This window comes from Echeneis naucrates, chromosome 6, assembly GCF_900963305.1.
Source record: "Echeneis naucrates chromosome 6, fEcheNa1.1, whole genome shotgun sequence".
Lineage (NCBI taxonomy): Eukaryota > Metazoa > Chordata > Actinopteri > Carangiformes > Echeneidae > Echeneis > Echeneis naucrates.
Window position 1 is genome coordinate 19,727,209 of NC_042516.1, and position 13,892 is coordinate 19,741,100.

Genomic DNA, 13,892 nt, shown 5'->3' on the forward strand with positions numbered 1-13,892 from the left:
AGCCTCCACACAGCCTCGGTGACACAGGTGCTTTGATTTATTTCCTTTGACAGTGTCGCTGTGTGCAAATCATGATTTCGACGTGCCTTCCCCTCCCCTGTCGCTGCGTTGCACCTGTTAGGGCGTGATAAATCGCACCTATATTATCCTTGTTTGTACATGATTTAACATAATTCCCAACAAAGCCCCACACAGCGGCAAGCTGAGCTCTGGCGTAGCCTGCCACGATAACGGAACACACCTGTGTGAGTGTGTCGGGCTTGGAAAACTTGAGAAGTGCCTTGAAATAAAAATAGAAGTGTAATATTTAAATAGCCAAAAAACAACTTTTGAAAATTTTTAGAGCTAGCAGTAAAAGTTTTTGTTATTATTTTTCTGCCCTTCAATCAGATTACTGAAGAAATGGAGTTCTATTAAACTGCAGTTTGACCCAGTTCCATAATAGAAACAATTACTCGAACAATTGGGCGAGTAATGAATTTGACAACTGATGGAAATTTATTCAATAGTTATTAATTTCCTTGTTTTTTTTTTAATCATTAAAATATTTTTAACTTGGAAAAAGGAAAAATAAAAGAATGCACAGAAACATCTGCACATTTCTCAGGAAATTCATTAAACTAAGCAACAGATTAATCAACAACTAAACCAAACAAAGGTGGTAATCTTACCTCCAACAGTTTGTGTTCATAATAAAACCACAAAATGAAATGTGCCCACTACAGTTGCACAATATTCCGTTGTTACATCTGTGAAATGAATTCCGTTAAGTAGACAAGAAGCAGAAAAAACGTTCTGTTGGAAGAACACGTCATTAACGGCAGATAAATAATAAACAATAAACCAAATTCTAATTTGGTAGAAGTCATTTTGGTCATCGCCTGTTTGTAGACATTATATTTTTTTTTTCATTACAGGTCAGTGAAATCTCCAAAATGATGAATTGTCTCTTCTTGGCTCATGCTCTTGAACTCAAGTGGAAACTGAATTGGACATTTATGTGTTTGTATAAAAACGGCTTGTTTCTTTATTTTTACGACGTCAACATGCTGCAACAAACTGGGGACAAATCAAGCTGAAGCACAGTATAATGAGAGAATAAACAGCGGCGGATCAGCGCCTCGTCATTAAGCACACAGTGAGGTGGAGGCTCTCTGTGAGAAACCAGATGCTCTGCAGGTCTGTCAGAAACGGCTCAGAGTCCCCCCACCCAGCTACACCCAACTGATAAAATGATGCTGTTCATTTCTGTACATCATTTAGATAAGAGCAAGAGCTCACCGGGGGCCTGAAAGCAGCTGCCACTGTTTCTCTGCCTGACAGTGACTCTCACTGATTGCCAAACACGCTGTTAAAGGTTAAATCAGGCCCCAAATCCCGAGAGACGGAAATGTGCTGCTGTGCGCACGATGGCCAACCAAAACAGGTTTTACACGAAGACTTCTGTCCAGGAAATGGAAAAGAGTTACAACAACAACAAGCAACATGTGGCAGCGGTCAAACGTAAAGAGCAAAGATGTGTAAAGTTCCAACACAGATTTCCCTTTTTGGCCACTTGGTGGGGGTAACACAACAACCTAGAACCACAAAACTGGCATACGTTTGTGAGTGACAAGGGACTGTGAAACAGTGAAAGTCCGACAACAACAAACAAACTGCACGCTGCAGGGCTCCATTCATCCGTTCATTCATTCACTCATTCATCCATCCATCTATCTTCTACCACTAACCCCCACTTCCAGTTTACACCAAAACAAATAAATAGGTGGCAGGTGGTCTCTCTTTTAAAGCTGCCCCCCCTCTCCCCCCACCTTGTTTATCAAGATATGAAGGTCTCATTGGTTTATAGAATACTAATCAAACAATTCACAGTTCGATCTGCTGTCACAGTCTCACATCAAAAAAAAAAAGAAAAAGAAAAAGACAAAACCAAACAAAACAAAACACAAGAAGATAATGAGATCAGGGAATAGCAGCACCACAGTATGATGAAAAGTATGATGGTTTCATTCAGAATCATTTTTCATTTGTGAAGGTGCAGTTCGTTGAACAGTTCAGCAGGTGTCCCTCTGCTGTGGCTCGGTCATGCGTCTCCCTTACCACATTACACAATTTCCCAAACTCAAATATTGATGCAACAGTAATTTAAACAGCCGGCTCTTAATCATAATAGCCAAAGTAGCTACATATCGAGTTCTAATTAAAGTAAACAGCGACTGAAAGTGTGTGTCAGCTTTGATACATGTCTTAATTAACATTTTTCATAAATGAGTTTAGGAGCTAATGAAAATACAAACCGATCTGGCTGAGCTGCACACAGGTGAAAATCTTTCCACCTGGTTTTTTGTGCGTTTTCGTCTCCTTTCCGTAAAATGGCTGCTTTGATTAGAAAAATAATTTTTTCCATAATGAATATGAAACACAATCTTGCACAGGCCCCTCAGTTGCTGTTTCTCTGCTGATCCCCCCCCCGACCCCTTTCCTCTCTTGCTACTTGTCCTCATCTGAGCAGGTTTCCTTGATTAGGAAATGATGATTAGCTCCATCTCTAACACCTTGACCTGGCTGCTATAAAATGAAGACTTTGGAGAGATGGAGTGGAGTAATCATATGCATGCTGTGTCTTTTGTGGAAGTGCTGAAGATATTTGTCCTGTGATGATGAGTTATGTTAAAAAATACCGCCACTGTGGATTTTCCAGCCAATAAGCTGCAGGCCGCCTAATTTCCAGGGCATGGCTCCATAAACAAAACAGATTTGCGATTTAAAATTCAGTAAAGCGGATTCACTGGAAGGCTGGCAGGGGGAACCTTTTTCACAGTGTGATGATTACATAAGTACTAGATATCCTTTATTTATTCAGGAAGTCTCATTGGGATCAAGCTCCCTTTTGCATGAGATATATTGAGAGCAAATCACAAGATCACAGAAGACAAGTCAGTCACACACACCCAAAAAGAATCTACTCAGACGGGCCTGCTCATTAAAACAGCAGAACTTCTTAATCCCTCAGAGAAACGAACGTCTCTAACTTCAATTTATTTCATCCCTGCAGTGAAGAGAGCAGTTTCCCCGTTCAGAGCCGGTTTGAGAGACCTCCTCAAAGCTAATGAATCCTGTGATCCAGTTTCATGATTGTTCACTTTGAAGCAAGGCGAGTAATAAAGACTATTTGCTCATCTGTCATTGGCCTGGACCGACATGCAGCCCTGCAGTTCTACCTCTCACCAGGAGTGGGAGCAACTCACCAGGAAGACAAACGGGCCTCACACAGCCAGACTTCCCTGAGACGTCTGATCTCTGGCTTCGCACTCAAACACACGCAGATCAGATATCTCAAGGACATCTGTTGGAGGGCCGAATGAGACACAGTGATTTAAGAAAAAGGGACGTGTGGGCACGTAGAAGGGCGACTCCTGGAAAATATAGTTTTTCCCATCGCAGCATCCACATATCAGCGTTGTATCTCGAATGTGACGTTTTCATTTGACCTCTAACCTCTACCATAGCTTCTGTCAGCAGCGTGGACGATAAACAGGGAAAACAGCTTGATTCACAGTCTGCACACCTCTATCTACTCTGTCCCACGGATGATGAATGACCCGGTCGCACAGCAAATTATCACAGACGTCAACCTGCTAAAAGAAGATCCCCCAGCAGCAGAAGGCCGTCCCAGCACGGGACACGACATCCACTTGGCGCCGTCAGCAACAAATATTGATTTCAGATGCGTAGTCTGTGCTTGATTGTCTGCTGAAAGAATTAAGAACCGCTCTTTACTTTATCAGAATTGGGAGAATGCTACAGTCGACTTCTTCAATTAAATATATGTTGTTTGTTAAATTACTACAAAACTGAAGTTTAAAATAAATCAAAAAATAGATATTCTCAAAAATAGATATATATCTTTGCTGCTTTAGCTCTCAATAACAAAGCACAACTCTCCCAAATCAAATGCCAACGTCTCTCAGTTTTGGAGTTTTTCTTCTAATCACAGCAGACCACCCCATCTCACTTTGTTAGCCTCTCCGCTGGCCTCTTATCTTTCCACCATGAATACGTATAGTTCAGGCAAGGAAATCCAGCTGTGATAAGGGGAACAGGGCTGGAACGCGCAGAGAGACATTGAATAATTGGAGGTCAACAGAGGGAAGACTGGCCGCTGATGTTTCTCATGGATGCATCATGGATCAGTGCGCTGCTCTTTACAGCTCCGCAGAGATGGAGCGAGTACAATACGGCACACAAACAAGAGTCTGGACCAGAATCAGCTGTGTGTGTGTGTTTGTTTGTTGCCCTGACGGGAGGGATGGTGATAAGATGATATTGAGCTGTCAGGGATCAGCAGACAGTCTTTTCTATTTTATGGACTGTGAGAATCATGATAGACCAGTCCAACAGCTTGCCCCTCCTCGCCGCTGCTCAGTCTCTGCTTGTCAGTCGGCAGTCTGCAACAGATTTATGATGAATTTGATTATTAACACAACATTTTTGATGGAGATTTTAGAACAGAATTATTGAGGCTACGGCTCTTTTCATCAAATAATTATTTTAAACCGTGGCTAATGTCAGTCAGTCGGCCCGTCCACCGCTTCGCTCCAGACTGAAATGTCTCAACAATTACCAAGTCAATTGCTATGAAATTTGGTACAGACTTTCACGGTGCCTCGAGGATTCGGCCTAATAATTGTGACGATGCCCAGGCTGTTAATGTGATGATACCATTAGGTCCAAATTTCAATTTGAACCGCACTTTGGCGTTTGGTGCTAATTAGACAATGTAAGCATGTTTCCGCACGACAGATGCCAAACATAAACATGAAACCAAACCTGCTGAACATCAGCATGATGGCGTCGTGATTTTGAGTGTTAGCATGCTGCCGCTGGCATTCGACTTCAAACCACCACTGTGTCTGGCTACGCTGAACGCGGGACGGTTGGTGACTTATTTTTACTTTCCGGAGTAATTTCCAGATGACAAAGTCAAATTGTGTTTGATGTTTTTAAGTCTTTTCTCTACAGGCAGCTGCTCTGGGCCATTATGTCCCAGAACTGGCACGGAAGTGAGATAATGCAGCAACTTTTTGGGGAAACACACACCAAACTGCTGTCGACAAAATTAAATTTCAGGCAGTTTTCTGTCCAGAGATAACTGTGGCAATATACTGATTTCTGCTGTTGCCAACGAATGCCATTTAAAAACAATCATGCCTCCTCCTCAGTAGTTTTGGTTCCCTCTGCTGTGTTTGTGGCCACATGGGCCACATCAGTTCTTGATTTCCGAAGGAGCTGGTTGTCATAAATCTCAGCTGAGCTCTTTATCAGCCACAAATGTGTTGGTCTGAATGTTTACAGTGTGTGATACTGTAGGCTGATGAAAAACAGCCTACAAAGGCACCTTGGAGGTAACGAAGGATGGCAGATGACGCCGGCACATTTAAATGTTCTTCATTAGCAGTTTCTGGATGGTGTCATTTTTTTATTTTTTATTTTTTTGCTGGCCTTGACTGTTTGACTGGACTATAACAGAAAAATAGATATGTGTTCTTTAAAATAAACACTCCATGGCCCGAGTCTGAGCTGTAAGATTCCTTGAAACTCATTTTTCTTACTTATCACATGGAGCCAGCTTCGGAGGAGCCCCTGGAACTCGCAGGTTCAGCCCCACATGATGAATGTGCCTCAGCTGCACCTCCATCTCTTCTGCAGCCTTCTGGGAAGTGCATGAATCCAAGAGAGCACAGCGTACACTAACAACACCAGGAGAGCAGTGCTAATGGGCTTGTGATGGGGGAAGGGTTTGGCAGAAATCTGGGTAAAGAAGTCATTTGAGAAATGTTCTGCCCCCCCCCCTCCTTTTTTTTTTTACACTTACGCTGTCAAAAGTGCTCTCCAGAGAGGTAATCTGCCTACGGTGATGTATGTTCTATATATTTCCTGCATTTTCAGCCCTGCAGACCGGTGAAGCTGACATGCAGTATTTGTTTCAGACAGGGCAGGTGCATTTAGAGCACAGGCACATTACTTACTCTGAGCAACGGTCTGACTATAGAGGTGAGTGATCTGTATTCGTCGCCCATCACTCACATCTTTCATTTCATTTTTCATAATATTTCATCACTGTCTTTTCCACCTCAGGAGATAGCCACGGGGAGCTACAAGCTGCGTCCACCATGTATCGGCGGTAAAGTTTGCCAGTGTTATTGACTTTTGTAGCTGCAAATGAACCATCTTCTCTCTGATAGGTTTTCAGAATATCGGCACTGAGAGCAAAAATGATCTTTGGCTTGGTCTCCCAGAGGCACGCCTGGACTGTCATGGCCGATGTTCAATTGCTTTTTCCTCCCACACCTAATATAACTTGTCCTCCATTTGACCTCTAATTTTTTGGTTTCCATTTCCTCCAAGCGGTCTGATGTAACAGTGCTTGGAATCAATACGTTCATTTTTTATGCAATGCGAATGTTGTACTGTGCACATTTCTGGAGTGGATAACAGTATAAAGTGTTATCAGTTACAGGCAATCTGCAGTTTCTGGATAAACAACAAGAACTCTGTGACAAAAGGAGAAAAGAAAGCACGACATGAGTAATGAGTAAGAATCCCAGAGGATGAATCTACCCTTACACAAAAGACGACACGGCGGCCGCAACTCACTTTGAGTACAACATATGAAGCAATACACACACGTCAGGTGCGGGACTGAGCTGGGATCCATAAAGTCATTAAAGAAAGGTTTATACTGAAATCAATTTTCCATTCTCGTGGATGCAGGTGGTTTTCTTGTGTGGTGTGAATTGGTTAAAAAACAAAGTTATACATCTTTTGCAGAAGTTGAAAAGTTGAGCTATTTTGATCTTTGTTAAAGTGAATAAAATATGCATTACAAACATCACAGAATAAATTGCTTTGTGTGCGTGTGTGTGTATATATATATATATATATGTGTGTGTGTTCTGGGTTATTCTGAAAAATACAGATTTGAAGCTAATGATCTGGGACATAATGATAATGATAATGGGAGGCTTTGAATGTGTGAAAGTTTAGAAAGTTTCTGAATGCCTCTGTTGATCATTTTCTATGCAGTGGGTGCATTTTATATTATATTTTGGCTTATTTGTGATCCATGCTTGCAGTTATTCTAAGAATTGTCTGTGCTGCTGGGCTCGCTGGTATGAATTTAATTCTTATTTTTACTCTCGGGTACTGAATTAAATTCTGTTCAGTTTCGTACGGGGGCTTCATGTTGTTCTTTCGCCTCTCTTAATTTGTTTTTTCCCAGCATGACGTGACCAGCTCGACAGATTCCTTGTTACCGTATTAATTAGGGCAGCTTTTATATATATATATATACCTACAACAACTCTGCCTCATTCTTGATTATGTAATCTCATTTTGTCACAATTTCAGATTGGATCCATTGAAAACGTCAGCTGCTGTCTTCCAAATCTGTATTTATAGCCGATGAGAAAAAGATAAAGGCTCTAAACTCATGAAACATTTAAAACATGTTTCCTCAAACTGAAACTTTCTTTTCTCAGATTTATTCAAGTGAGTTGCTGAACTTATGAAGAAACTTGTCACATCACAGAGGCAATCCATTTAACAGTACATTTAAATACAATACAAAGTTAATACAAGCACACAAAACGATAATTACACGTACAGCGTTGTGTACACTGCTGCTACTTCAAGACGAATATCCATTCTTAGATGTGTTTTATTTGCCAGCGAGCAGTTCACTCATCACATTGTTCCACTGCAGTGTAAGGTCATACTGCTCACAGGACAGGAAGTTCCTCCCTAATAGTCAAGTTCAATCCCAGTTCTCCTGTTTCGGGCCTCAGTGAACGAACAAATGAAGCCTAGATGGAAACATCCAAAGGTTCACGCAGGCTCTCTCTTCTGTAATTGTGCCTGCGTTTCCTGAAGAGACAGAGAGCAACGAGTTAGATCAAAAAGCAGCATTGACACACCGTACAGTGGCTGTCACTTGTCCCTTCAAACTGTATCTGTCCATATGGGAGCAGATGTGTGGCTCTGCTCTCGTTTCAGTTTGTGCTCTCAGCTCCAAAACAGCTGCTCCCAGTGTCTTATTTTCTCTCATTGTGTGGCTTTTTGATCAGAGCAGAGCCTGAAATGAGATTTGTGACTGTGCCTGCCGCTGCCTGTGTGCTACTGTACCACCACAGCAGAAACGCCAGCGCTCCTCCGAACAGCAGCAGGAGGATGAGACACACAACAGCCGCTGTCGTTCCTCTGCCCTCCGTCTCACAAGGTGCTGTCAGATAGGAGAAAGATGACGGGAAAAAAACAAAAACAAAACAACAAAAGCACATGAATCATTTGACATGGCTTCGCGAACAGGCCACAACAGTCACTACACAGATCCTGAATCCTGAAAAACCCTTCGTGTGTTTGGATCAACATGCCTCTTGGCAGATGTGAAGAACTGCATTTGTCTCGCCTGTTTAGCTGCAGTAGCAGCGGTAGCTGCAGTGATTTATTGATCGCACTGTGGAAAATCCTTTATCACTGAAACAGCACCACTAATACAATACAAAGAACAATCAGGGCACGGCTCAGGTAGACACAACCTATAGTACACAGGAGTCCGATGAGCTCACTTTAAATAAGATGTCAACCAACTATCGTCCTGATCTCTGAGAGAAATGCTTTCTCTTCTGTTTGTCTGTTCATCCCCAACATGGCAGTGATGTCCTGCAGAAAATTCACTGTTCTTCAGGATGAACCGGCCATTTTCCTGGTCACAGTGAGCTCAGTTTTGGTCTCCCCAACATGGTCTCAGGATCACCGTAGAGCTGGCTCAAAAATTCATTCGGATTAAAAAGATGAACTGATTACAATCTGTAAGAGGTGGAGAAGAATCTGCCATTCAGCTGAGATGAATTAATCCCATCGAATGATTTGGATGCATTTTTCAGAGAATCGAGAATTAAGTGAAATAAGAACATTTATTCTGGAATCTGGTTCACTTGAAGCATAACACCGACATATTATCGCATCCAAGGTGTTGATGTGGTGAACATGCTAGATAGCTATTTCCTATTTAATTATCCGGCACACACGGAGCAATGTTATCAATAGCACTTCTCTTTCTAGCCACCAATATTCACCACCATCAACTGAGGGGACTATCTGGATCTTTTAGCAGCTAAATCTTCCAGCGTGTTCACCAGCTAGTGGTTAACGTTATAGGTCTACTGCTGATTAACTAATAAAAAATTTATCAGAGCTTTTGGGCCCTTTAGTCAAAACTGAGCTGAAGGAAACTAAAACAATGTAAAGTTGGCGAACTCTGCTTTGTTAAAGTAAATGCACTTTATCGCGTCCATAGAGAGATTTCTCAGAGTAACACTAGTTCCACACAGAGATACAAACAATAGTGACATGAATCCTACCTGCTGTGTAGGTGGCAGAACTGTAGCCCAGTTTGTTGCCAACCATACAGGTGAAGTGGCCACAAATAGGCAACATGGTCACAAACAACGTGGTTCCATCTGTGGAGACTTTCCCGACAGTCTTGGTGATGCTGTTTTTCTCGTGGAGCCAGCTGAAGTGAGGGTCCGTCCCCCAGGCCTCGCCGCAAACCAGCGAGGAGTGAGAGACATTGATGCTGACAGAAACATGGTGCACCGCCTCTGGAAAGGCAGAAGAACTGAGGTGAGGGGCGAGTGTGAACGTGATTGATAAGCATAGAGGTAAAAAATTATAGCTGGATAGAAACACGGGGCGATATGAAGTGTTCAATTACGGACATCTATCTGTAAAATGAGGAGAATGTCACGGGGGTCTAAGACAGAGAATCATGAGAGATGTTTAATGCTGTCAGGAGAAATTGACTCAGTTTCAGAGACAATGATGAGACTGGAAAACTGAGGCATAATGTCGGAAAATGGGATGATGGAAAACCCTGAGAACCGGGAGAGCAGATGTAGAGAAGAGCCAAGCTGACGAATTGATACCGTTGGAGTAGACAGATGAGAGCAAAAGCAAAGGAGCTTTTGACAGAAAACTAGAAAGCAGTGAGACTGAAATCATCTAGAGGCGCAGAAACAAAGCGGGAGACCTACATAGCAAAGCCCACAGGCAAATGTAATTTCATTATAAAATGAGACATCCGCCATCAGAAAGAAACAATGCCTGCTGGCGTGAAATTAATGCACATTCATTACAGCATTGGTAATTGTTGGAGTTCACTCTCCAAAGGTCAGCAGAAGAGTGTTTGAAATGTTTCTGCTTTCATGTCATTACTCTGAGATCCATGTGGGTCTACATGAGACTTGGTTTTTACATAAAATGCTGCTGTAAAAAGAGAAAAACTAAAATTATATAATGCTGCTCCAGCGCCGATGCTCAATTTATCAGCAAAGAAATTCTGTTTAAATTGATCTGAGACCAGGAGAACAGAGAAAAATCCTCAACCTGGTGAATCTAAAAAGGTAATATGTTCATTGGATAACCAACTTAAAGGGCAACTCATCACTTGAATCGCGGTGAATTTCCATTCACTGTGAAGGAGGTTCGGTATAAAAGGAAACATCATCTTTCATGGATTGGTATTTTTAAATCCGGAGAGATACTGAAGTATCTTCTGCTGTTAATCAACACTGTGGAGTGGGACTGTGGGACCAGAGCCAATCTAAAAATAGATTAAAGTTCTTTAAAAATGATGAATCAATTATTGAAAATCTATTCATTGAAAACGTTTCACCTGAGCCGTCACATTGAATCCCCCCACATCAGACCGTACCATATTCCCTGACGGTGCATTGTGCAGGGATCTTGGCTCCTGTGTGATCCGTGACGGTCACAGTGTACACGCCGGCGTCCGCCTTGCCATAACCATTAATCTGAAGTGTCGTCTCCTGCTGCTCCATGTTCACACGGACGTTTGGTCTCGTGCCAGCACACTTGAAGCTTTTGCCGGGGCATGTGGCCAGCGTCACTCTCGTGGGAGAGGGACCAGTTTCGGGCTCCCGTTCCCAAGTTACCATGGAGACCTCCTCCAGAGGTCCATGCTCAATCCGGGCTTTCAGAACCAGATCGGCGCCGGGGATTACATGCACAGGCTGCTCGTTGAGGATGTGCACCCACATGCACTGGAGGCCACGCGGCACTGAGGGCAGAGATGGGATCAGGTGTTACCGATGCTTCCACTCTCACGCCTCCTACAGTATGTTTGTCCATTCAGCTGGCCACGCTGACCCAAACTATTTCATATTCCTCACACTTTTCACCTTTAGGCCTTTTGGGGTATTTCGATAAAACAGGAGGCTAATAAAGCGAACTGTGGCACAATACTTCATCTGAGTTCTCGGTGTGTGCTTTATGAATATGTATGGCTGTTTTTCTGTCAAACAATGTCAGGCGATGATTTATGGCACACGACAGAAATGCCTAATGTGATATCCATCAAACTACATCCATATCCTAAAATCTGTGTCAGAATTGCAGTGGACCTGGTAAGCTTCTGAGCGTTTAACACAAGGCGTATTAATCATGTCCCTTAACTTGATAGGCAAAGGATGGAAGAAATGTAAATAATGCAAATGTGAGTGTGAACGCAAACAGCAGTTTAGAACAGTTATTTTGCATTTGACTCCGGCTCCTGTCAGAGAAATAAAGGTGGGCTGAACTAAGTTTGAACAATATTCTGGTGCCCATATGCACACTGAAACATGTTTTGCTTGCTGAAACCATCTCTTTTGTTTTTTATGCTGATTATCAAATGCTTTCCTAATTCACATTCAGGTTATGTGTGAGGGGACAAAATCCACAGTCGCAGGCTTTCACGTGATTGCCCCTCATTTCCTCTGTGAAACTACTCGTCAGAGTTGTTTCTTCAACCTTTTTATTTTCTCCCCCAAACTACAAGCTTCCTCGGAAATTAGCAAAGTCATCAGAATGCTTCAGCCCAATCAAGACCCCTCTTATTGTTGATGCCATGGTGACAAAGGTCCAGAAGTTTTGGGTCATGTCCAAAGGTTCACATAAATAATGATCATTTGGTTGTCGAGGCTGGACGTTTTTTTTCGGTGCTCGCAGTCCGTTCGACAAATCAACTGGATCTCTTTGAGAGTCAGTGCCTTTATTAGATTAAAACTCCCCTTTTGTGATTCCCTGTTGAGCCGCATTTGGAAAGATAGTGCCACAAAGAAGCTCTTTGTACTAAAAAGCCTGCAACTTTAGAAGATATCTACCTGATTTGTCTAACTGAGACGGCTGAGGCCCCGCATTACCTCCGGATAAACCTTGAAATCTATTCATGCAGAAAACAAGGACTGTGGATTTTGCCCCTAAGTTATATGGAAAGCAAGGGAGAAAAGATTACAGTGGGCAAAACCTGCTTCAAAGTCCCCATGGGCACCTGACTGTTTTAAGACAGGCCTTAATTTTTATTTACTTATTTGACAACAACAGCAAAAAAAATCCCTAGGATTGTGCCAAAAACAAAAAGCCTTACTTAAGAGAAGCAGCAGGGTAACTCTGCAGCACAGGAAACTCTCTGGATCCATAACACCTGCTGATGTCGATAGAGAACAGAGAGAGGAATTTCTCCATGACCTCAGTAACAGCACACCATTTCCTCTGTACTCATGCAGCGGGAGTACGACCACAGCATGAATAATAACACCACCTCCAAAGAATATGTGAAATTAGAGTGAGAGCAACAAACAATTAAAGCAGCATCCCCCTCTATTAAAAAACTGTAATCCAAAGTTTTTTTTCTTATGAAGTATCCAAAGTACAACCATATTGGCACTGCAGACGGCACTAGAATGAAAAGTTGGACCAAAATGAGGACGGGTCTGCTGCCAAAATTAAAATGAACCCCTTCAAGCACAGCTGCTATAACAAAAAAACACTGAGAGAGGAAACACTGATAACTGTGCAGGAGCACAACCCAACCTGCATGCATTAAATATAACCTGGAACTCACCTCGCTGTTTACCTTGAAGTTATCCACATCAAAACCCGCCAGTGTAGGATTCACCTACCTTTTCCAAAGGTGAGGCAAACAATACGGTCAGAGCCGGAGCTTCCTCTGCTCAGTGTTCACTTTCTCAGAGGTCAAAGTGCAATGTAATTCACTGAGCGGGCAGATTTATGGCCCAGAATAAAACAAAATCTTCAAACAAAGCCACAGACATGGAGAAGTAACCTCGTTGGGATGACGCTTCCCGCTGTTACGGCTGCTGCAGCGAACACAAAAGGTGTCTGAGGCTAAGATCTTCTCAGACCTTCCTCACCCCTCTCTGGCCTTTTCTCCCTGTTTGTACGGTGCAGCCAGTGAGTCGCATACAGGCGTTGCCTTCTTTTCTCTTGCTGTTTCCTCCCTCCCCCCTCCACCCCCTCCTCCTTTCCTGTACAATGGATGTTTTCTTTTTGCGTTGTGTTTTAAATAAGTGCACTTTCCATTGTTAAAAAAAAAACAACAAAAACCCTCCTCCCCCATCCTTTCTCTGACATGCGTCTGAGCATTTGCTCCCACAACAATACGACATGTTTGATTTTGGATTTTCACGCCACTGTAGAAGGACTGTTTGTAAACTGAGATAAAATGCGGTGGCATTCTGTTGAAGGGAAGCCGGTGACAATGTTCACGAAGCAGGCTTTGTACTGTGGGCTTCTTATCCATCGCTATTTGCCCCACGGATACAACAATACATTGTCTTGGTTTTCATATGTAAAGAGGAGCTAATAGATGAATTACTCCATTCTGTTTCATTCAATTTGTTTTTCAATGGGAAAGCCCATGAGGGACACATAAGGGGGAATACCGTTGATTTGACTCCAGTTCCCGTGGGAGAGATCAATATGAAGTTGAAGTTGGACAGAAGACCCTTAAATTCAAAGTCTGCTTCATT

The 13,892-nt window shown here is 42.6% G+C and overlaps 1 protein-coding gene across 6 annotated transcripts; it reads right to left on the reverse strand.

Moving 5' to 3' along the window:
- Positions 1-7,529: 7,529 nt before the first annotated feature.
- Positions 7,530-13,295, reverse strand: LOC115045151 (uncharacterized). Of its 6 annotated transcripts, XM_029504684.1 has the most exons (6): positions 13,023-13,295; positions 12,488-12,547; positions 10,775-11,140; positions 9,423-9,662; positions 8,185-8,281; positions 7,530-7,926 (listed from the first exon to the last, which is right to left on the reverse strand). In XM_029504684.1, the coding sequence occupies exons 2-6, from the start codon at positions 12,537-12,539 to the stop codon at positions 7,866-7,868; spliced, it is 816 nt and encodes a 271-aa protein (XP_029360544.1). In that variant the 5' UTR covers positions 12,540-12,547; positions 13,023-13,295; the 3' UTR covers positions 7,530-7,865. The 6 variants fall into 6 exon arrangements, with proteins under 6 accessions (XP_029360544.1, XP_029360542.1, XP_029360540.1 ...); XM_029504682.1 differs by having other exon boundaries at positions 7,530-8,281; positions 12,488-12,544; XM_029504680.1 differs by having other exon boundaries at positions 7,530-8,281.
- Positions 13,296-13,892: the final 597 nt, after the last annotated feature.

Bases quoted from the DNA above. Each gene is read 5' to 3' on its own strand.
- LOC115045151 (XM_029504682.1), bottom strand. From the start codon at position 12,539: ATGGATCCAGAGAGTTTCCTGTGCTGCAGAGTTACCCTGCTGCTTCTC. The intron at 11,141-12,487 runs GTAAGGCTTTTT...CTCTGCCCTCAG, and splicing joins TACCCTGCTGCTTCTCTTAA to TGCCGCGTGGCCTCCAGTGC. The intron at 8,282-9,422 runs GTAGGATTCATG...CCTATCTGACAG, and splicing joins TTCTGCCACCTACACAGCAG to CACCTTGTGAGACGGAGGGC.